Raw genomic sequence first — 15,866 nt, 5'->3', positions numbered from 1 at the left:
GCTGTTTGTTGCCCCTCCCACATTCCTCACTTCCTCTTCCATCTGGGAAGCAGCATGTGGCTGTGTGCTGCTCTTCCATCTTGGGCCATGCAGTGGGCCTAGGGGAGGAGTTTCTACCTTTCTCCATGCAGCCTTCAGCAGCAAGGAGGGCTGAGGGTAAATTAAGTTTGGGGAGCAGAAAGAAGAACCAGAATAGTCAACTTTTCTTCTGAGATGGATGTAACTGGACCAAATAAATCAGTAAGACTTCTTTTTACTTACTTTTGAACCTACTTTGTCTAAGTGTGTAATTCTTTATGCTTGGGAGGACTAAGTGTGTAAGATCAATAACCTGTATTTCTCTAACATCCTCATTAATGCTATTTTAGATAATATTCTTTTTCTGTGCACATCTTTCGTTGCTTTAAGCTCTGCTCCATTCAGTGGTCCTAGCTGTCCACTAATGGCTTCAACATCTTCCAGTGGGCACCCTTTTAGTTTCTGCCCAGGCTGGGTAAAGCATGCTCCCCTTGCTTTCTGGATCCTTGCCCAGTGCCTGCAGTACAGCAAAGCTTCCCTTCCCTTCCCAATCCTTTACTTTAAAAAAAAACCTTCTTTAAATGGCAGCATAGGAACACTGCTTCATTGTTTCTATGAAGCCAGACTAGCAGTTCTAGGTTTCCATGGACCTACACAGAAGCAAAGGAAGAAAAGAACAACCTGCTGCCCCTTGCTCTGGTTATTGTAGCACCGGAGTTACAATGGTACCCCAAGGGATTGTTGGTGATGATGTTGTTTTAAAAAAGGGCCTGCTTTAGTATCAGAGGAGATAATGTAGGAAGTCAGATGAAGGCATCCATGCATGCAATCATCTGGGAAAGCAAAGAAAAGGACAAGAACTTGTGACGAAGGAAAAGGCGGGTATTGCTAGACCAGTCCACCCGGGAGCCAACCAGCCAGACTGCTGGGCTTGCCTTCCCTGCAAGGATGGGAAGAGCAACAAATCAGGTCTTGCAGTGGCCATAATTCCAATTGCAAGCCAGACTGGAATTTCTACAGTTGCCTTAAGAAACAGCTGGAAACAGCACACGTGAGAAGCAGCTTCCGCTGCAGGATATAATCACCCTAGAGGAAACTCCTCCTCCTCCTCCTCCTCCTCCTCATCATCATCATCATCATCATCATCATCAATCTTTATTACGGTCATAGACCAATACAATGGTGTTATTCTGTGAAATAAACATAGTCATGCTTAAAGTATTAACAACATATAATTAAAAATAATTAAGCATCAGTTAAAATACACTAATTATCTAACTAACTCTACATGTAAAGTCTAGGGTGTAGCCTATTTAAACTATTTAAGAGTGTAAAATTTTAAGAGTATGTTAGATATGAGATATAAAACATGAAAACGACACTGCGGCTATGTTGTATACGTAGATAAGATCATAAAGAGTTTACTATTGTGTACAAGACATTATGAAGATTGGCCTCTCTTGGTGTGTCGAATCTTCATTGCTGCAGCGCAATGAGACTGTCAGCTTAAGAACTGCTCTGGAAAGACTTTGGTAGCAGAATTTCAGTACTAGAGTTGGAATCCACCAAGGAAATTTACCTATTTTTCTCTCCCACTGCTCCATTTTTTCAAAAAGAAAATAAACCATGAAAGTTCAGTCCTGGCTGTTTCAAGACAAAAATTCCTAAAACTTACTAACCAAATGCAGTTGATTTGTTGCTGGGAAAAAAACTAGAACAGAACAGAACAGAACAAAAACCTGTGCCTGCAGGGTAATCAAACGTCTGTCAAAAAGTAGATACGTAAAAGAAATGTATTGCAGATTTATTTGCTAGACAAATTGAACAAAGTATTAAATGGGATCTGTTGTAGCAGGAGGGGGTAGCTAATTTACTGAATCCCATAACGGTCAACTTGAAATACTTTCAGGCCCACAAACTGTGTTGCATACACAGATGGAAATATATGAGAAGTTATACAGAAATATGCATATACTTGGTATAACCGCATATCAACATGCATGTATGAGGAAAAGTTGCATACACAGGGGTGCATATTTGAGGAAGCACATAAAGACAATTTGCAGATTTTAAGATTGCTGTAACAAGTACTTTCAGAAAATCTGGCAGAAATATATGTGCATGCACCCTGATGTGGATTTAAGATTATCCGTTTATTTATACCATGAAGGAAGGTGTGGCGGTGAGGGGAGGGTGATCTTCCTTTCCCTTTCTCTGTCTCCTGCATTCTCCCAACCTCCTTTCTCAGCAGGACCTTTTAGTAAAGATAGTAACATTTGGGTTCTCCTCACCTGTTTGCATTCTCTAACGTCTCCACTTTTTTCCACAGTTCATTATTCTCAGATGTATACGTTTCAACTCTGGAGAAGTAAAAACAAAACCATCGGTATGATGTACACCCACTCTTCTTCAGATTCTGGATCCTAACGACTCAAACCAGATGGAATGTTATTTGTGTGAAAGCAATTAAAGTACATACATTTTGTTCTGTAAATAGCAACTTTGGGAAAGCCTGAACAGGCTGGGGATTGTGGTGGGTGCGCATGGAGGGAACAGAGGATTTTAACCTGTTCTTTTCTCTGCCACAATTCTGACAAAATTGGCCTTTCTGAAGCTTCCATTTACAGTTCAAGGAAAGCCTCTATTAGGCAAGTGGTAACAGCTGCACACATCAGATTGCCTCAAAAGACTAAGCAATGATTATTACAATTCATTTAGAAAACCCAGAAGAGAAAACATGCAATTTTTTAAAGTGACATTTTAAATTAAATTAATCCTAGGTTACCAGTCTGCCTAGGCACAAGCCCATTTTGGCTCCTGGGGAAATTACACAGGCCCAACCACTCACATGAACTTCTCTTGCAAACATGAAGGAGTTTCTTCCAGAGTATACTCGTGGGAGGCCTTGTGGCTTACCTCTCAAAGAGACAGTACCCTCCATTTGCACCATTTGAAACTAAAACAGCAATTTTGGAGAGGCCATTTTTGTTGGGAGTTTGGCAAGAAGGGAAAAGCCTACACTTCCGTTCTACCCTCCCTCACAATCCCAAGGCTGTTCAGGCTTCCTCCGGACTGCTATCATTTCTATAAAGAATTTGTGTGGATTAATTTCATCACATCCAGTTTGGTCTTAAGCAACTCTGTGATTGCTAGCTGCCAAGAAACAGGCTCTCTCCAATAAATGATCTGAAGCAGCATAGCACTGTAACTAAAAATACAGAAATCAGGGATGAGTAAGACCCAGTCATAAATCCTGTTTGTTCTGAGGACTGATATGTTGCCTTACAATTAGGAAACATTCAGGGTGATTCAAAAATTGTATTAAAAGATGACAATAAATAAAACAATCAAAGACAAACGTAATTACACAAATCATGATGGATTCCTTGTGATTTTTATGTGATTCCTACTGTGCACAGTAAGTAGAAAGAAAAACAAAATGGCTATTATTAACTATACTGCATTTTTTAACTCCTTCAAAATTATTTACAATATTTATTATATTTATCTTCATTATAGATCTGGAAAATAGGCAATTATGATTAGCCCAAAGCCATCCAAGGAAGTTAGATCCTTGGATCTTCTCTTAGCCGTCCAAGGAGTAAACAACACACCTGCTACCCCTTTCACCATGAAAAACACCCAATAATAGGATAAAATCAATTCAAAGGCTCAAATATCTCTCTTAATAATGAATTCCATTCATAGGAACTGAAAAGAAAGAGAAATTCAGCAGAGGCTTTCACTGAGTACAGACAGACACGAGTAAAAGATGGAGATGTGCCTCTTTTTGTTATTGGTTTATTTTTCCCCCCTCTTTGATCCATGCTATTAAATGAAGAAAGGAAAAAAACTAAAAAACAACGAAGTAATGGTCATAGGCTGCATTAACCTTCAGGTCACAAAACACTAATATCATGGTCAGTGTTAATAAGGCTGCATTTGGTTCTGGCTTTTAAAATGGACCTTAGAATGTACAGAGAAAATTGGCTAGGATGGTGAGCGGGCTGAAAACTAAGTTCTAGGAGCTACAGCAAGTAGATTTGCACAGATTTAGCCTAGAGAAGAAAATATTAAGGTGAAATATAATCACAGATTTCAAACATCTGAAGGTCTGTCATGCAAAAGATGGAAGAGATTATTCCTTGGTTGCTCCAGGCCTGGAACCAGGGAGTAGAAATTCCAAGGAGGCAAATTTCAGTTAAGCATTACAAGAAATGTATTGATAGAGCTGTTTGGCAGCCGAAGTGGCTGCACTGGGAGGTGGTGGACCCTTCTTTGTTGGAAGGAGTCCCGTGGAGTCTGGATAGCCATCTGCTGGGGATGCAGCAACAGCATCTTGCATTGCTGACCTTGCACTGAGCAAGGAGTTGGATGACATGATGTTCTAGGTCTTTTCCAGCACTATGATCCCATGGATGGGAGCTGTAAAAATCTTGGCTTCTTTCCTCTTTTTCCTCAGCTATTCGTGCTGCTTGGGAAACTACATGCTAAGCTCAAGGGTTTTTGTAGAGGCCCAGGGAGAGCACTTTTTCCTCCACTCTCCTATGGATGCATTTACATAATGTCACACGGCAAAACTACTGTTTTAAACTGTATTATGAAACATACACCACATTGCTCTATTATTTATTAGATGCCTGCTGTTTGCGAACTAGGTAGACGTCGTGAATCACAAACAGCAAAGAGCCTTGTGACAGACACAGTTCTTACAGCATTAAGTGTCATAGCCTAGAGTCCAATCCATCAGACGTACAAATTGTTATCCAGGTATCTATGGTTGTGAGGCATCAGAAGCAAGCGGTGAGATCAGAGAGAAATTAAATGCATATAATACAGGCCATGATAATTTATGTTCCACCCCAAACCTTGCAGAGATCATTAATCTTTCCTATGCCTTTTTGTTATAACAATGGCAAAACAAACAGGTATCTTTAGCAAAGAGGTATAGTGGACAGAAAGGCTAGAAGTAATTTCAAGATGTCCACTACCCATATTTGATGGGTAAACCCACAAATAAGTTCTGATTATTCAGTTGCATACACCATCACTATGCTTTGATGCAGCCTCTGAAATGTGTGATACTTGGTAAAAACTTGGTGGCAGAATGGTTTCCCATCTTCCATGGAAGTAAAAAGAAAATGGAGATGTACAAATGGATAAACGTGCTTGTGGGAAAATAAAATCTATGGGAGAGATTCAGAAAGGGTTTGGGCTTGAAATATCTCAGACTGGGAATTATAACAACAGTAGACCTGAATATTTTTTAATATGTTGGAGTAATATTTTCATCTTTTAACCTAGTGTTTGCTATTGCCTAATAAATTAAGAATCAGTTTACTAATAGGGTATTTTGGCAGTCAATAAATGGAAAGATGTCCTGAGGAAATTCATGTCACAAGCTTGATTTTGGAGCAGAAAATTAATACATAAAGAATTTAATTAATGGGGAATAATATGGAGATGAAAGAATATCTGGCCACAGACATTAATTGTTCTGAATCAACCTAATGTCTTTTGACATAATCCCCTTTCTGAATACACAAGACTGATTGCAACTCCTCGTCCAAATAAAGTTGTGTATTTTAGACAAACTAAATCCAAACAACATTTAGCTAATTGAACCTTAATGGTCCTTAATCTGAAGTTTTTATCCACTTTTAAAGGGTCCAAGTAAAAGTGCCATGGGGGATTTATGATCAAGATCTCCTATAGGTTTTGTGTTTTTATTCATGGAATGCTTTGAAAACTGGGGAAGTGACTGCTAACAGCTCGGAGAGGAGGAATTTCAACGGGAAAAAAAGACATGCAAGAAATGGCAGGCCAACCCCAAGCAATATTTAGCCTGTGAGCTTTATTTATTTGCTAGATTTTTATCCTGCCTTTATTTTTGGTCAAGTAAATGTGGTGTACACACTGAATGCTCTGGCCTACTATTTTCTTCACAACAACAACCCTTTGAGGTGGGTTGGGCTAAGAGAGAGTGCCTGGCCCAAAATCAACCAGCCAGGTCCTCTAGGGAGGCCTAGAACTCACGGTCTCCTGGTTTCTAGCCCAGTACCTTAGCCACTGCACCAAACTAGCTCTCTAATTAAGACTTTCTAATTAGCCTTCCTTTTATTTCTTTCTCAGAAAGATTGGCTTCCCATGGCACATTTACTTTAGCTCAAAAAGCGCTAATTTGCTTTTTAGAAAGTTGTTTCTAATATATAAGCTCAATCTTTTGGGCTGAAGTTTAAAGCTATTTCTTTTTGCATCAGAGCCAGAAAAACTGATCCTTTTTCTCCTTAAGGCAAACTTTACATGGAGCATTAGGCACCACAGCATATAATTTTGTCCCTGACAAACTGCTCTTTTAGTACACAGCCAGCTGCTATAGGTCATATAGTCTTTAAACATATTAGAGAAAATGTTTAGAGGACAAAGGCAAAAGGAAACCACAGAAAGAAGCACTAACAGGTCTCATGGATGATATGGATGCAAGAATGCAGGGAGAGGCAATTACATTGGGCAGTACCTGAGCCAAAATAAAGGCTTGTTTGACAATTGGGTGATTATCATCGTGGAAATCCCAGTCAAGTGCAAGAGAAACCAATGACATCACAAGCCCAGCATCAACTTCATGGGGACACCCAGAGAGAAGAATGACTTACTTACTTTTTCTCCAAGCACTCTACGTACTCTTTCTTCTTCCTGCGACTCTCCTGTGCAGAAATCTAGGGAATCAGAAATAGAAATATTAGCTGCGCTCGTAAGAATAATTCCATGTTCTGTAAATGTAGCAACCTATGGTCAAACTTCAGGCAACACAGGAAGCTGTGAGAAGGATCACCTACAACTACACAGGAGTTCCCTTTGAATCAGGACTGCTAAACCTTCCTCTTGCCCTTTAGATTGCTGGACAAAAGAGGGACTTCATGAATATTGGTCTGCTTAACAGATTGTGGTTTTAGACCAGGAAATGGCATGGTCTTCCACAGCTTTAAAGTTCCAATTTAATGGGGGGGGGGGGCTGCTCTTCTCAGTTAAGGTACAGGACATCTATTTGTGGAAGTTCTCTCTGACAAAGGCTCTTTTAAAGAAGCTGCCATTTTTCCTGGGCACACTAACTTTGCTGCATGATCCCAGGAAAAGGTGTCTGTGATTTAAGGAGATGTCATCAGGTGCAACATGCACAGCCACAGATGCTCCAAATTACCTTCTCCTTTTCAAATCTAGACTGTTGCACAGACCTAGAATATAGACCAGCATTGCTCAACCTTTTGGCCCTGGAGGAACCCTTAAAATATTTTTCATGCCTCGAGGAACCCCTGCACATTCAGGCTCAAATAGAGGCCAGAAGTTACGAAATTATTATATTTGTTTCATATGTAGGCCTGTATATATGCATTAACAGCATCCTTAAACTAAAAATAAAGAATGAAACTTGCCTCTTTAATGTGAAGTTGCCTGAATTTGAAATAATTTTTAAATAAATCATGATCTCCCAGGGAGCCCCTAGTGACCTCTCTCAGAACCCTAGAGTTCCATGGAACCCTGGCTGAGAAACCCTGATATAGACTGAAATGTTACGACCATGATCAGGGCTGGCTCAGGACATGTTGCCTGAGGCAAAGAATAAAATTGTGCCCTCCCCAATTCCATACATAGAAGTCAATCCAAATGATGGTTGACTATTATTTCAACATGGCGGCAGCCCAGCATCCTCTACCATATCTGAGAATAGCAATTAAGATTTGGGGGTATATAGGAGGTTGCAATTCACCAATGGCTCAGGCTTTTGGCTTCTCCTGTTTGAGGCAAGCACCTCACTTTGTCTAATGACAGGACCAAGTCTGCCCATGGAGCAAGCAATAGATTTTTATACTCTCCTGCTGATCACTCATAAATTGCCAAATCACAATTGGCATACAGTCTATTATATATTTTGCACACATAAACTTCTAGGTTCAACCCCAGTGTTCAGTTAGCCTTTTTAAAAAGACATCTACAGGTCTTAGAGACTTGCATTCAATCAGTGCAAAGTAAGACAGATGGACTAATGGTTAAGAGAATTATAGAATTGTAGAGTTGGAAGGGATTATAAGGATCATCTAGTCCAACCCTCTGCAGGGTACAGGAGAATCAACTAAACCATGCAGTTGGCTGTCCAGTCTCTTCTTAAATACCTCCAGAGATGGACAGTCCACAACTTCCTTAGGTACACTTCTGTTGTACAATCCTACTGTCAGGAAGTTTTTCCTTATATTTAAATGAAATCTCAGTAGCTAGCTGCAACTTGTATCTGTTATGGCTACATATTATTTTATATAACAGAAATGGTATGCCTCTCCATAGCATTTTGCTGCTGCATTCTTGTACAGGTGACCATTAGCCTTTGGTTAAGTGATCTTTAAGTCTGAACTCACATGACTCTTCTTGTGTGCTTATGGTAGGGCTGAGCATATGTTTTTATTTTACATTTATGCTTTTATATTATATGCAAAAATAAAAGTTCCTGGCATCTCTATTTAAAAAATTCTTTCTGATAGCAGGACTGGGAGAGAACTGGAAAGTAACTGCCAGATTGAATAGACAATAGTGGGACAGGGAGACCAATAGTTTGTTCAGTATATTCATATGTTATAGATTAAGCTGGATTGTCAGCTCACATGAAACTTCTTCGTATTTGAACCATCTTCCTAATGGACTATCAAAGGACTATCCAAGAAATATTTATGAGTAAGGAGTCCATCCTTATCAAAGGATGGACTCCTTACTCCTAAATATTTACTCTCAGGCTACAATGCCCAATCTGATACCCTCCAGATATATAGACCTCTCATAATCTCTAGAGAGCTCTATCTTGGGTGACATGGGATGCAGTCCAACGCATCTGGAGCTTGGCAAGACAGCTCTAGGATATCTAGTACAGTATTTTGTCTGAAAAAGTTCTCACAATATTAGTGTAGTACATTGTCTTCTGAGGTTGTGCCAGCACTTTATTTTAAACACGTATCAATGAATCAAGTCTAAGTTATGTTCAGAATGCAAATCAGTTGCAGACAATGACTGTGGCTTAACTTCTTGGTGGATCAAAATTGCTAAAAGAAGCTGAATCATTCTTTCCAGATGGACTGTACCTTATCTTGGAGACTATGTTTGAGTCACAGTAAGTGACTAACACATGCTGTTGGTTCATGGAAACTCATATTTAGGGGGGAATCCACAATTATGGACATGTGAATTAGTAAATCCTATCCAGTTTATTGTCTGAGTTAACTGACCACAGCTGCAGTTTGATAAAAGGGTTTTGCAACCTTTGCAGGTTTTGTAGACATCTTTCCCCAGATTTAAATATTACGAATAATGGTTCAAGAATCTTTCTTTTAAAAAATGCAAATCACCATACCTTTTGTTCTTTGATACATACAATTCCTGGTGTAAACCCTTTTAACAATACAAAACTGACTTAATATTTTTTAAACCATAACTACCGCATTTGTAGTCTCAGCAAGCAGCTTGGAAGCTAGGCAGAGTTAGATCTAGATAGCACATGAATGGGAATACCAGGCAATTCCAGGGATATAGGTTAGACTTGGAAAACTGAAATATTATTCTAGATGAAGGCAATGGGAAACTACTGCCATACTATTGGTAAGAAAATTAAATATATGGGTCCAGTTAGTTACCAGGAGTATCTTTACCTTTTTACTGTATTAGTACACTACTTTCATCAGTATATCATCTTCTCAGAAATGTGTTTTGTTTTTGTAGATTGCAGGAAAAGATCCATGCTAGCTAGTTTTTTTGTTATATTAGTGTTCATATTGCTATGCAGCTTGGTGAAATGGAACACCCAATTTCACAGAATTTTCCTTCATCCTTTTCCATAATCAGTATTTGTTTAACATAGATTTGTAGACATTTGCTTCCAAATTCACTTGGGTAAAAATTACTTCTTCTGGGCAATTAGCTGCTGGGACTAAGTTTAAATGTTGTACATTATGAATGAAAAATGAAAGGGTAATATGATGCAAACATTTCTGATACAGTGGTATATTTATACTCTCTCCAAGATCAGTAAAATGTATGAACGTAAGAAAGGAGAGGAGGGAAGAGTGAGTATGAAAATAAATCTGTCTAGTTTCTAAAGCACATGGCAGTTCCTAGCTGATGTTTTCTCCTTTCAGAAAAGCTAAATGGGGTTAGTCCACCCAAATATTAGATGGGGGAACTCCCTGAGAATTCTAAAACAGTAAAAAAAAAACCCAGAAGAAAAAGATGGCAAACTATTTCTGTAATATTGCCAAGATAAGTGCATGGATGCAGCCACAAGGAGTTGAGCTGGACTTGAAGGTGCCTTTACCACTTTAGAATGTTTCTAAATTCTGCATATAGATGCTCAAATGTCATCACACATGACATCACATAAATGGTTATTTGTGCCTTTGTTTTTCCCAATGTAACTCAGGAAATTCTATGTATATGTATATAAAATACATGCATACACACAGAGAGAGTGCAGAGCATTATGTAGCATCTGTCTGTAATTTCTTAAAACAGCAACAACTTTTCCTGGGAACACGTGGTTGTCCTCCACAGGTATAATTAAATCCCAGGTAAAGGTGCATTGAGTTAAGGAGTTACAGACCATTATTATGTGCATACCCTGCATACCCAGAAGCATGGTATTGAAGTTCCATGCAGCCATTTACATTCCATGCATGTACATAATGTTACACTGGTGGTAGATGACTTGAGGAAGATGTGAGTAAATTTTGTGCAGAAGCAATACTTAAATAGGGTTGGGTGGGAAAAGAGGAATAAGTGAGGGAAAGACAAACTTTTTCAGGGTATAAGTGTAGTTCTCTGACTCTAATAAAGCCTTCCTATTTATGTAACTTTCCAAGACTACCTATCCATCTAGAGCAGTGTTTCTCAACCTTGGCAACTTTAAGATGTGTGGACTTCAACTCCTAGAATTCCCCAGCCAGCCATGCTTCTGGGAGTTGAAGTCCACACATCTTAAAGTTGTCAAAGTTGAGAAACACTGATCTACAGGCTTTTCTCCTTAACCATTAGGACTCCTTGTCTATTTAAAAGAAAACTGCCTACACAAGGCATGGGAAGTAAGATTATGGATATGAAAAAATGTAGGAATGGCTTGGCATAGCCTTATCTTGACATGCATACACATATTTTATAGTAATATTAAGATTTTTCACGACTACATCTACAGTATGTTAGTTCCTGTTAGTCACCTTATGGTTTTCTCTGTCCTCCATTTATTTCAGCTTCCTTAAAGTTTCCCCTATGTTGAATTTTAGATTATAGTCTCCCCAGGGATATGTTTTCTGCAAGCACTTTGCACACTGATCATATGGAGACAGGTGGGTGTGTAGGTAGACTGGCAGGCCAGTAGAGAGACAATCAAAAGTAAATTTATTCTGGAATTCTTCCTTCAGATTCTTGACCCCTCCTCAAAGTAATATGGTGGCTTTGAAAGGCCAATCATGGCATGATTTAATATTACTGGGTTAATAGAAATGAAAGATAATACCCATATCTATATTTATACATCCCTCACCCCTGCCTCTCTAGCATTGCTCTTTAGTAGTCTTTTACTGCTACAGACCTTGTTCTTGATCTTTCGCCTTACTCTCTTCAGTGCTTTCTCCTCTACTTTAGTCAAAGGAAGCTTGGTTGGGATGGGGTAGCCCTCAGCAATCAGGGTGCGCTTTTCCTCCTCGGTTAGGAGCAGTGGCCCTGAAGTCCCTTGCAGTTTCTGGAAACAAGGACAACAGCAAACCATTTTTCCAAGATATGCTTCATCATCTTACCCCAGTTTTTCTGTGCAAAATAATGCATTGTCAAAGTCTTACTTTGTAACCATGAGAACAGAGGATGTCAAGGAATGAGAAAAAAAGGGAAAGGGGAGGAAATTCCTGTATATTCAAATGCAATGATATTTAAATAATTCCTAAAACCATACAGCTTTAACACCACATTTTAAGCAATGTAGTTATTAAGGAGAGATCAGATGGGTCTCCTGGGCCAGAGAGTTCTTCAGCATAGGTACCATAATCATATGGCTTCATGAATCCTGATTTAGAAGGGCTTCCTCAACTAATCTTGTTTGCATTTTAGTGTTATGTGAGAGGAGATATTTAAGCCCTAAGCCATTTAAGCCTTTAATGATAATGGCTGAAGTGCAGATCTAAAACAACTCAAATGTGTACCAACAGAGTCACACACTCAAAAAATCCAGCTCTAGTCAGAACTTGAAGTGAGTTAAGTGACTTATATGGGGTGAAGTTTTCTGATCAGCTTTCATACACAAGTCCATGAAGTATAGTATATTCTGAAGCAACCTAGCCTCAACAAAACGTAGGTTTATGTATGAACATGGTCAGAATCACCTTTTTCAAAAACCCATGCAGTTGGTGGAGCAGATGAAACTAGGCAGAAGCGTACCTGGTCACAGCTGTTTGACACACAATAAGCATAGTCACATCCAGGACACCCCCAAATTGGACAACTGAATTTAAAACAGATTAAATCCCTACCACAGATCCAGGGGCCCTATAGATCATGAGTGCTTCTACTCAGTAGCTCTTAGAGCAAGGCTTAGGGCCTTTAACCCAGAGGTCCTGTCCAGCCCCTGGCACTATAAACCTAGAGGGCTCCATCCTATCCCCTCCATTCCTCTTCCCTCCAGAAGAGGCCTTCTGAAAATGTGAAGGTAACAGATGCAACTTTAGCCTTGTTCTGCAGTGCATCAGAAGCCTTTTAAAGTTAACAGAAAGTAAATGCACCAATGTCACTGCTTGGGGGACAGAAAGAGAGCAGAAGGAGGGAGAAAAGCTGGCATGGGGATGGATGGGTGAAAAACTAGGACTGGAATTGGGGAAGAGGGTATCTTGAGGGCTTCCTCAGCTTTCATTTAATCAGAATTAAGCTTAAATGTCTATTTTTACTATATTACAGATCTCAAGTTCCCATCCAGAAACTCCATGGATTCCCTAAGCTGAGTTGGAAAAGAAAGGCAAAGCTAAGTATCATTAGCATTTTGATGACAATCAGTTCTACATTTCTGAACAAGCTTTGCTTTCAGGCATATCAGACCCTAATAAATACCTTATGATGGCACCATTTTTATCTTCCTGATTCCTGAAATACTCTTAATTAGTAGCAAATTATGGTTCTGCCAGTGTGTGAATATATGAAGTGATTTCACCTTTTACCCTTCTTCTAGATGTCTAAGACCCATTCTGAATCTCATGCTTTGAGCAAGGAGATGACCACTCATTCTTATTCTTGTCAGAGTACAAGCTATCACATCCCCCTGTTGGACAATTCTCCAGCTGCTCTGTCCTCCTAACTTTCTGTTCCAGTAAGATGATTGCCAATCGCTTTCATTCCTGCAGGTGTGTCATACTGAATATAGGTGTCACTATATTCATGTGTTTGTGTATGCAATGGGATCTGTGGAGGGTGGGGTCAAAATCAGCAAGATGGTAGGCTGGGGCTGGGGCTTGCATCATAATTCTCTATGTCATCTTGCTGATTTTGAACCCCTGTGAACACTGCTATAAGTGTTTATGTGTGTCTATAAATTAAATGTATATATTCCAAGTTAATTTTTTTCTCCTATTGTCCTGTAGTTCTCACTTATTTTCTGGAGATACTATTAGCTGCAGTAGTATAGTGGTTATAACCCATGCTTAACATATAGAACATTGCTGGCTCAAAAGTCAGCAGAAGACTTTTTGTTAAAGTTCTGTTTTTATTTTCCTCAGCTACCGACTTTTCCGATGTGAGTTTTTTTTTCCTTACTAATAAGTCCACTAAGGGACGCGGTGGCGCTGCGGGTTAAACCGCTGAGCTGCCGATCGGAAGGTCGGCGGTTCGAAACCGCGCGACGGGGTGAGCTCCCGTTGCTCGTCCCAGCTCCTGCACACCAAGCAGTTCGAAAACATGCAAATGTGAGTAGATTAATTGGTACCGCTTCGGCGGGAAGGTAACGGCGTTCCGTGAGTCATGCCGGCCACATGACCATGGACGGGTCCTTAGGGACAACGCCGGCTCCAAGGCTTAGAAACGGAGATGAGCACCGCCCCCTAGAGTCGGACACGACTGGACTTTACGTCAAGGGAAACCTTTACCTTTACCTTAATAAGTCCACTGGTGCATGGTGCACCACTGTTAGAAAGCCTAGTGAAAAATTAAATAGCTGAGGAAAAGGAAAATAGTAACTATCTTCCAGACTATTCCAGCACTATTGATAAATTAGGGACTTTGGAATCAGTTGAAGGGTCAGTGTTGTCTCTGTGAAGCCAAAGTGTAGAGCTGGCCTAGAAGAAAACATGCAGTCTGGACAGCAGCACTTGAGGTGACAGAAGCAAGAAAACCAGAAGTTGCATTTGCACTGGGCAGGGGTGAATACAGTATAGAGCAACATTTTCAGTTACTGCCCTCCTAAAATGGTTGCTGGATCATACAGGTGACAGGGCAACCTGGCATTGCAGTTAAGCCCTAACTCTATTCTCTTTGCTTACATGTGGTGCTGTGAGAAGTGGAGAAGAAGAGATTGCTGTAGAAGACCGAGCAGTGGGGCGGGCTGGGCTGGAGGGAGGCAGAGATCTTGGGCTCTGAGATCCATCACTGTCACTGCCATGGCTGCTGGGAGGTGTTGGTGGCATCTGCACCAAGTCATCTAAGGCAGAAAAATATAGAAGACAGGTTAACAGCAGACACAGATTGGCTCATGGATAACAGTAGAAAAAAATTGCTTGGCGAAAGAAGGCTATAAATCTAACCAGTTCCAGTCAGTTTGAACTGCAATCTGAACCTTCACCAGTTGCACCATATTTATGAGAGGCAGTCTGCTCTTTGGGAAATGACAGAAACAAAACAGGAGTTCTACCTTCTCTTCATCATTTGTTAACATCTCATCATCCTTACTTAGCAGTAGGTGTCATGTTCACTGTTTCAATGTGCACTGTACATCGTAACGTTTCACATGCCATGGCACTGACGCACGTTTCTGTTTGGGAGGGAGCTGCTGTGAAACCTTGTACCAAGCTCTGTATCTGTGTTCATTACAATGGAATGTGTTTGGGTTATGTGCTCTGTTCAAGGGCTTTTCCCGCAGACCATCAGAAGCCGTTAGGAGCACCTGGGATTGTGAACTTGGGACGATTCTATGGGGGGAGGGATCTCATTTGCACTGAGGGTTTTTAGTTTGCATTTGGCGCTCTTTTATCATTCTCAGCTTTCTTTGTGATCCTGCATACTATTCTTTAATAAATCAGATATCTTTGAATTCCTGCTCATGAGTTTGAGAGTGTTTTAGAATAGGCAATCGTTACATAAAGCTGAGAATCACCAAAGTTGTACCGTTAGCTCCTACCAAGATTAGTTTCTTGTGAGGGAAAATAGTTAACGATGGCCGAGTCCAAGCTCACGACTGGGGGACTTGAGGAGCCGGCTAGCATGATGCCCGAGTCAACGGTCAAGAGCGGAGAACTGAGCCTCACCCCAGAACCTTCAGATTTCTGGCAGGATTCGAGTTCCATCCCTGAGGTGGAGGAATCTGATGATGGAGGAGAACCAGAGTAACCGGCACCCAGCGAATCGCCCACAGAGTTGATCACCTGGGATGAAATGGGAGAACCCCAGCCAGGGACATCCCAGGCATCCTGGAAGTATCGGTTCCCGCTGACCCCAGATGTAGAATCTACCATGGTATCAACAGAGAGACAGCCTAACGTGAGGGAGGGAGGAATCTCAAACCCCTGAAAGGCTAAGAGTGGTGGAGGCCAAAATAGAATCGATGGAGTACATGTTAAGAAATCTGTCTCTAT

General features: G+C 40.4%; 1 protein-coding gene across 1 annotated transcript in view; it reads right to left on the bottom strand.

Moving 5' to 3' along the window:
* Positions 1-15,866, bottom strand: part of CREB3L1 (cAMP responsive element binding protein 3 like 1) — a 133,083-nt gene that overhangs the window by 30,036 nt on the left and 87,181 nt on the right. The window contains exons 5-8 of the mRNA XM_063289667.1: positions 14,559-14,716; positions 11,636-11,785; positions 6,676-6,734; positions 2,310-2,378 (exon numbers count right to left, since the gene is read on the bottom strand). Coding sequence (XP_063145737.1) covers positions 2,310-2,378; positions 6,676-6,734; positions 11,636-11,785; positions 14,559-14,716 — 436 coding nt within the window. The remainder of the gene's footprint in view (positions 1-2,309; positions 2,379-6,675; positions 6,735-11,635; positions 11,786-14,558; positions 14,717-15,866) is intronic.

The sequence above is a fragment of the Candoia aspera genome, chromosome 1 (assembly GCF_035149785.1).
Source record: "Candoia aspera isolate rCanAsp1 chromosome 1, rCanAsp1.hap2, whole genome shotgun sequence".
Classification (NCBI taxonomy): domain Eukaryota; kingdom Metazoa; phylum Chordata; class Lepidosauria; order Squamata; family Boidae; genus Candoia; species Candoia aspera.
The sequence above is the reverse complement of the archived record's forward strand: the minus strand, read 5'-3'. Positions and strand labels throughout refer to the sequence as shown.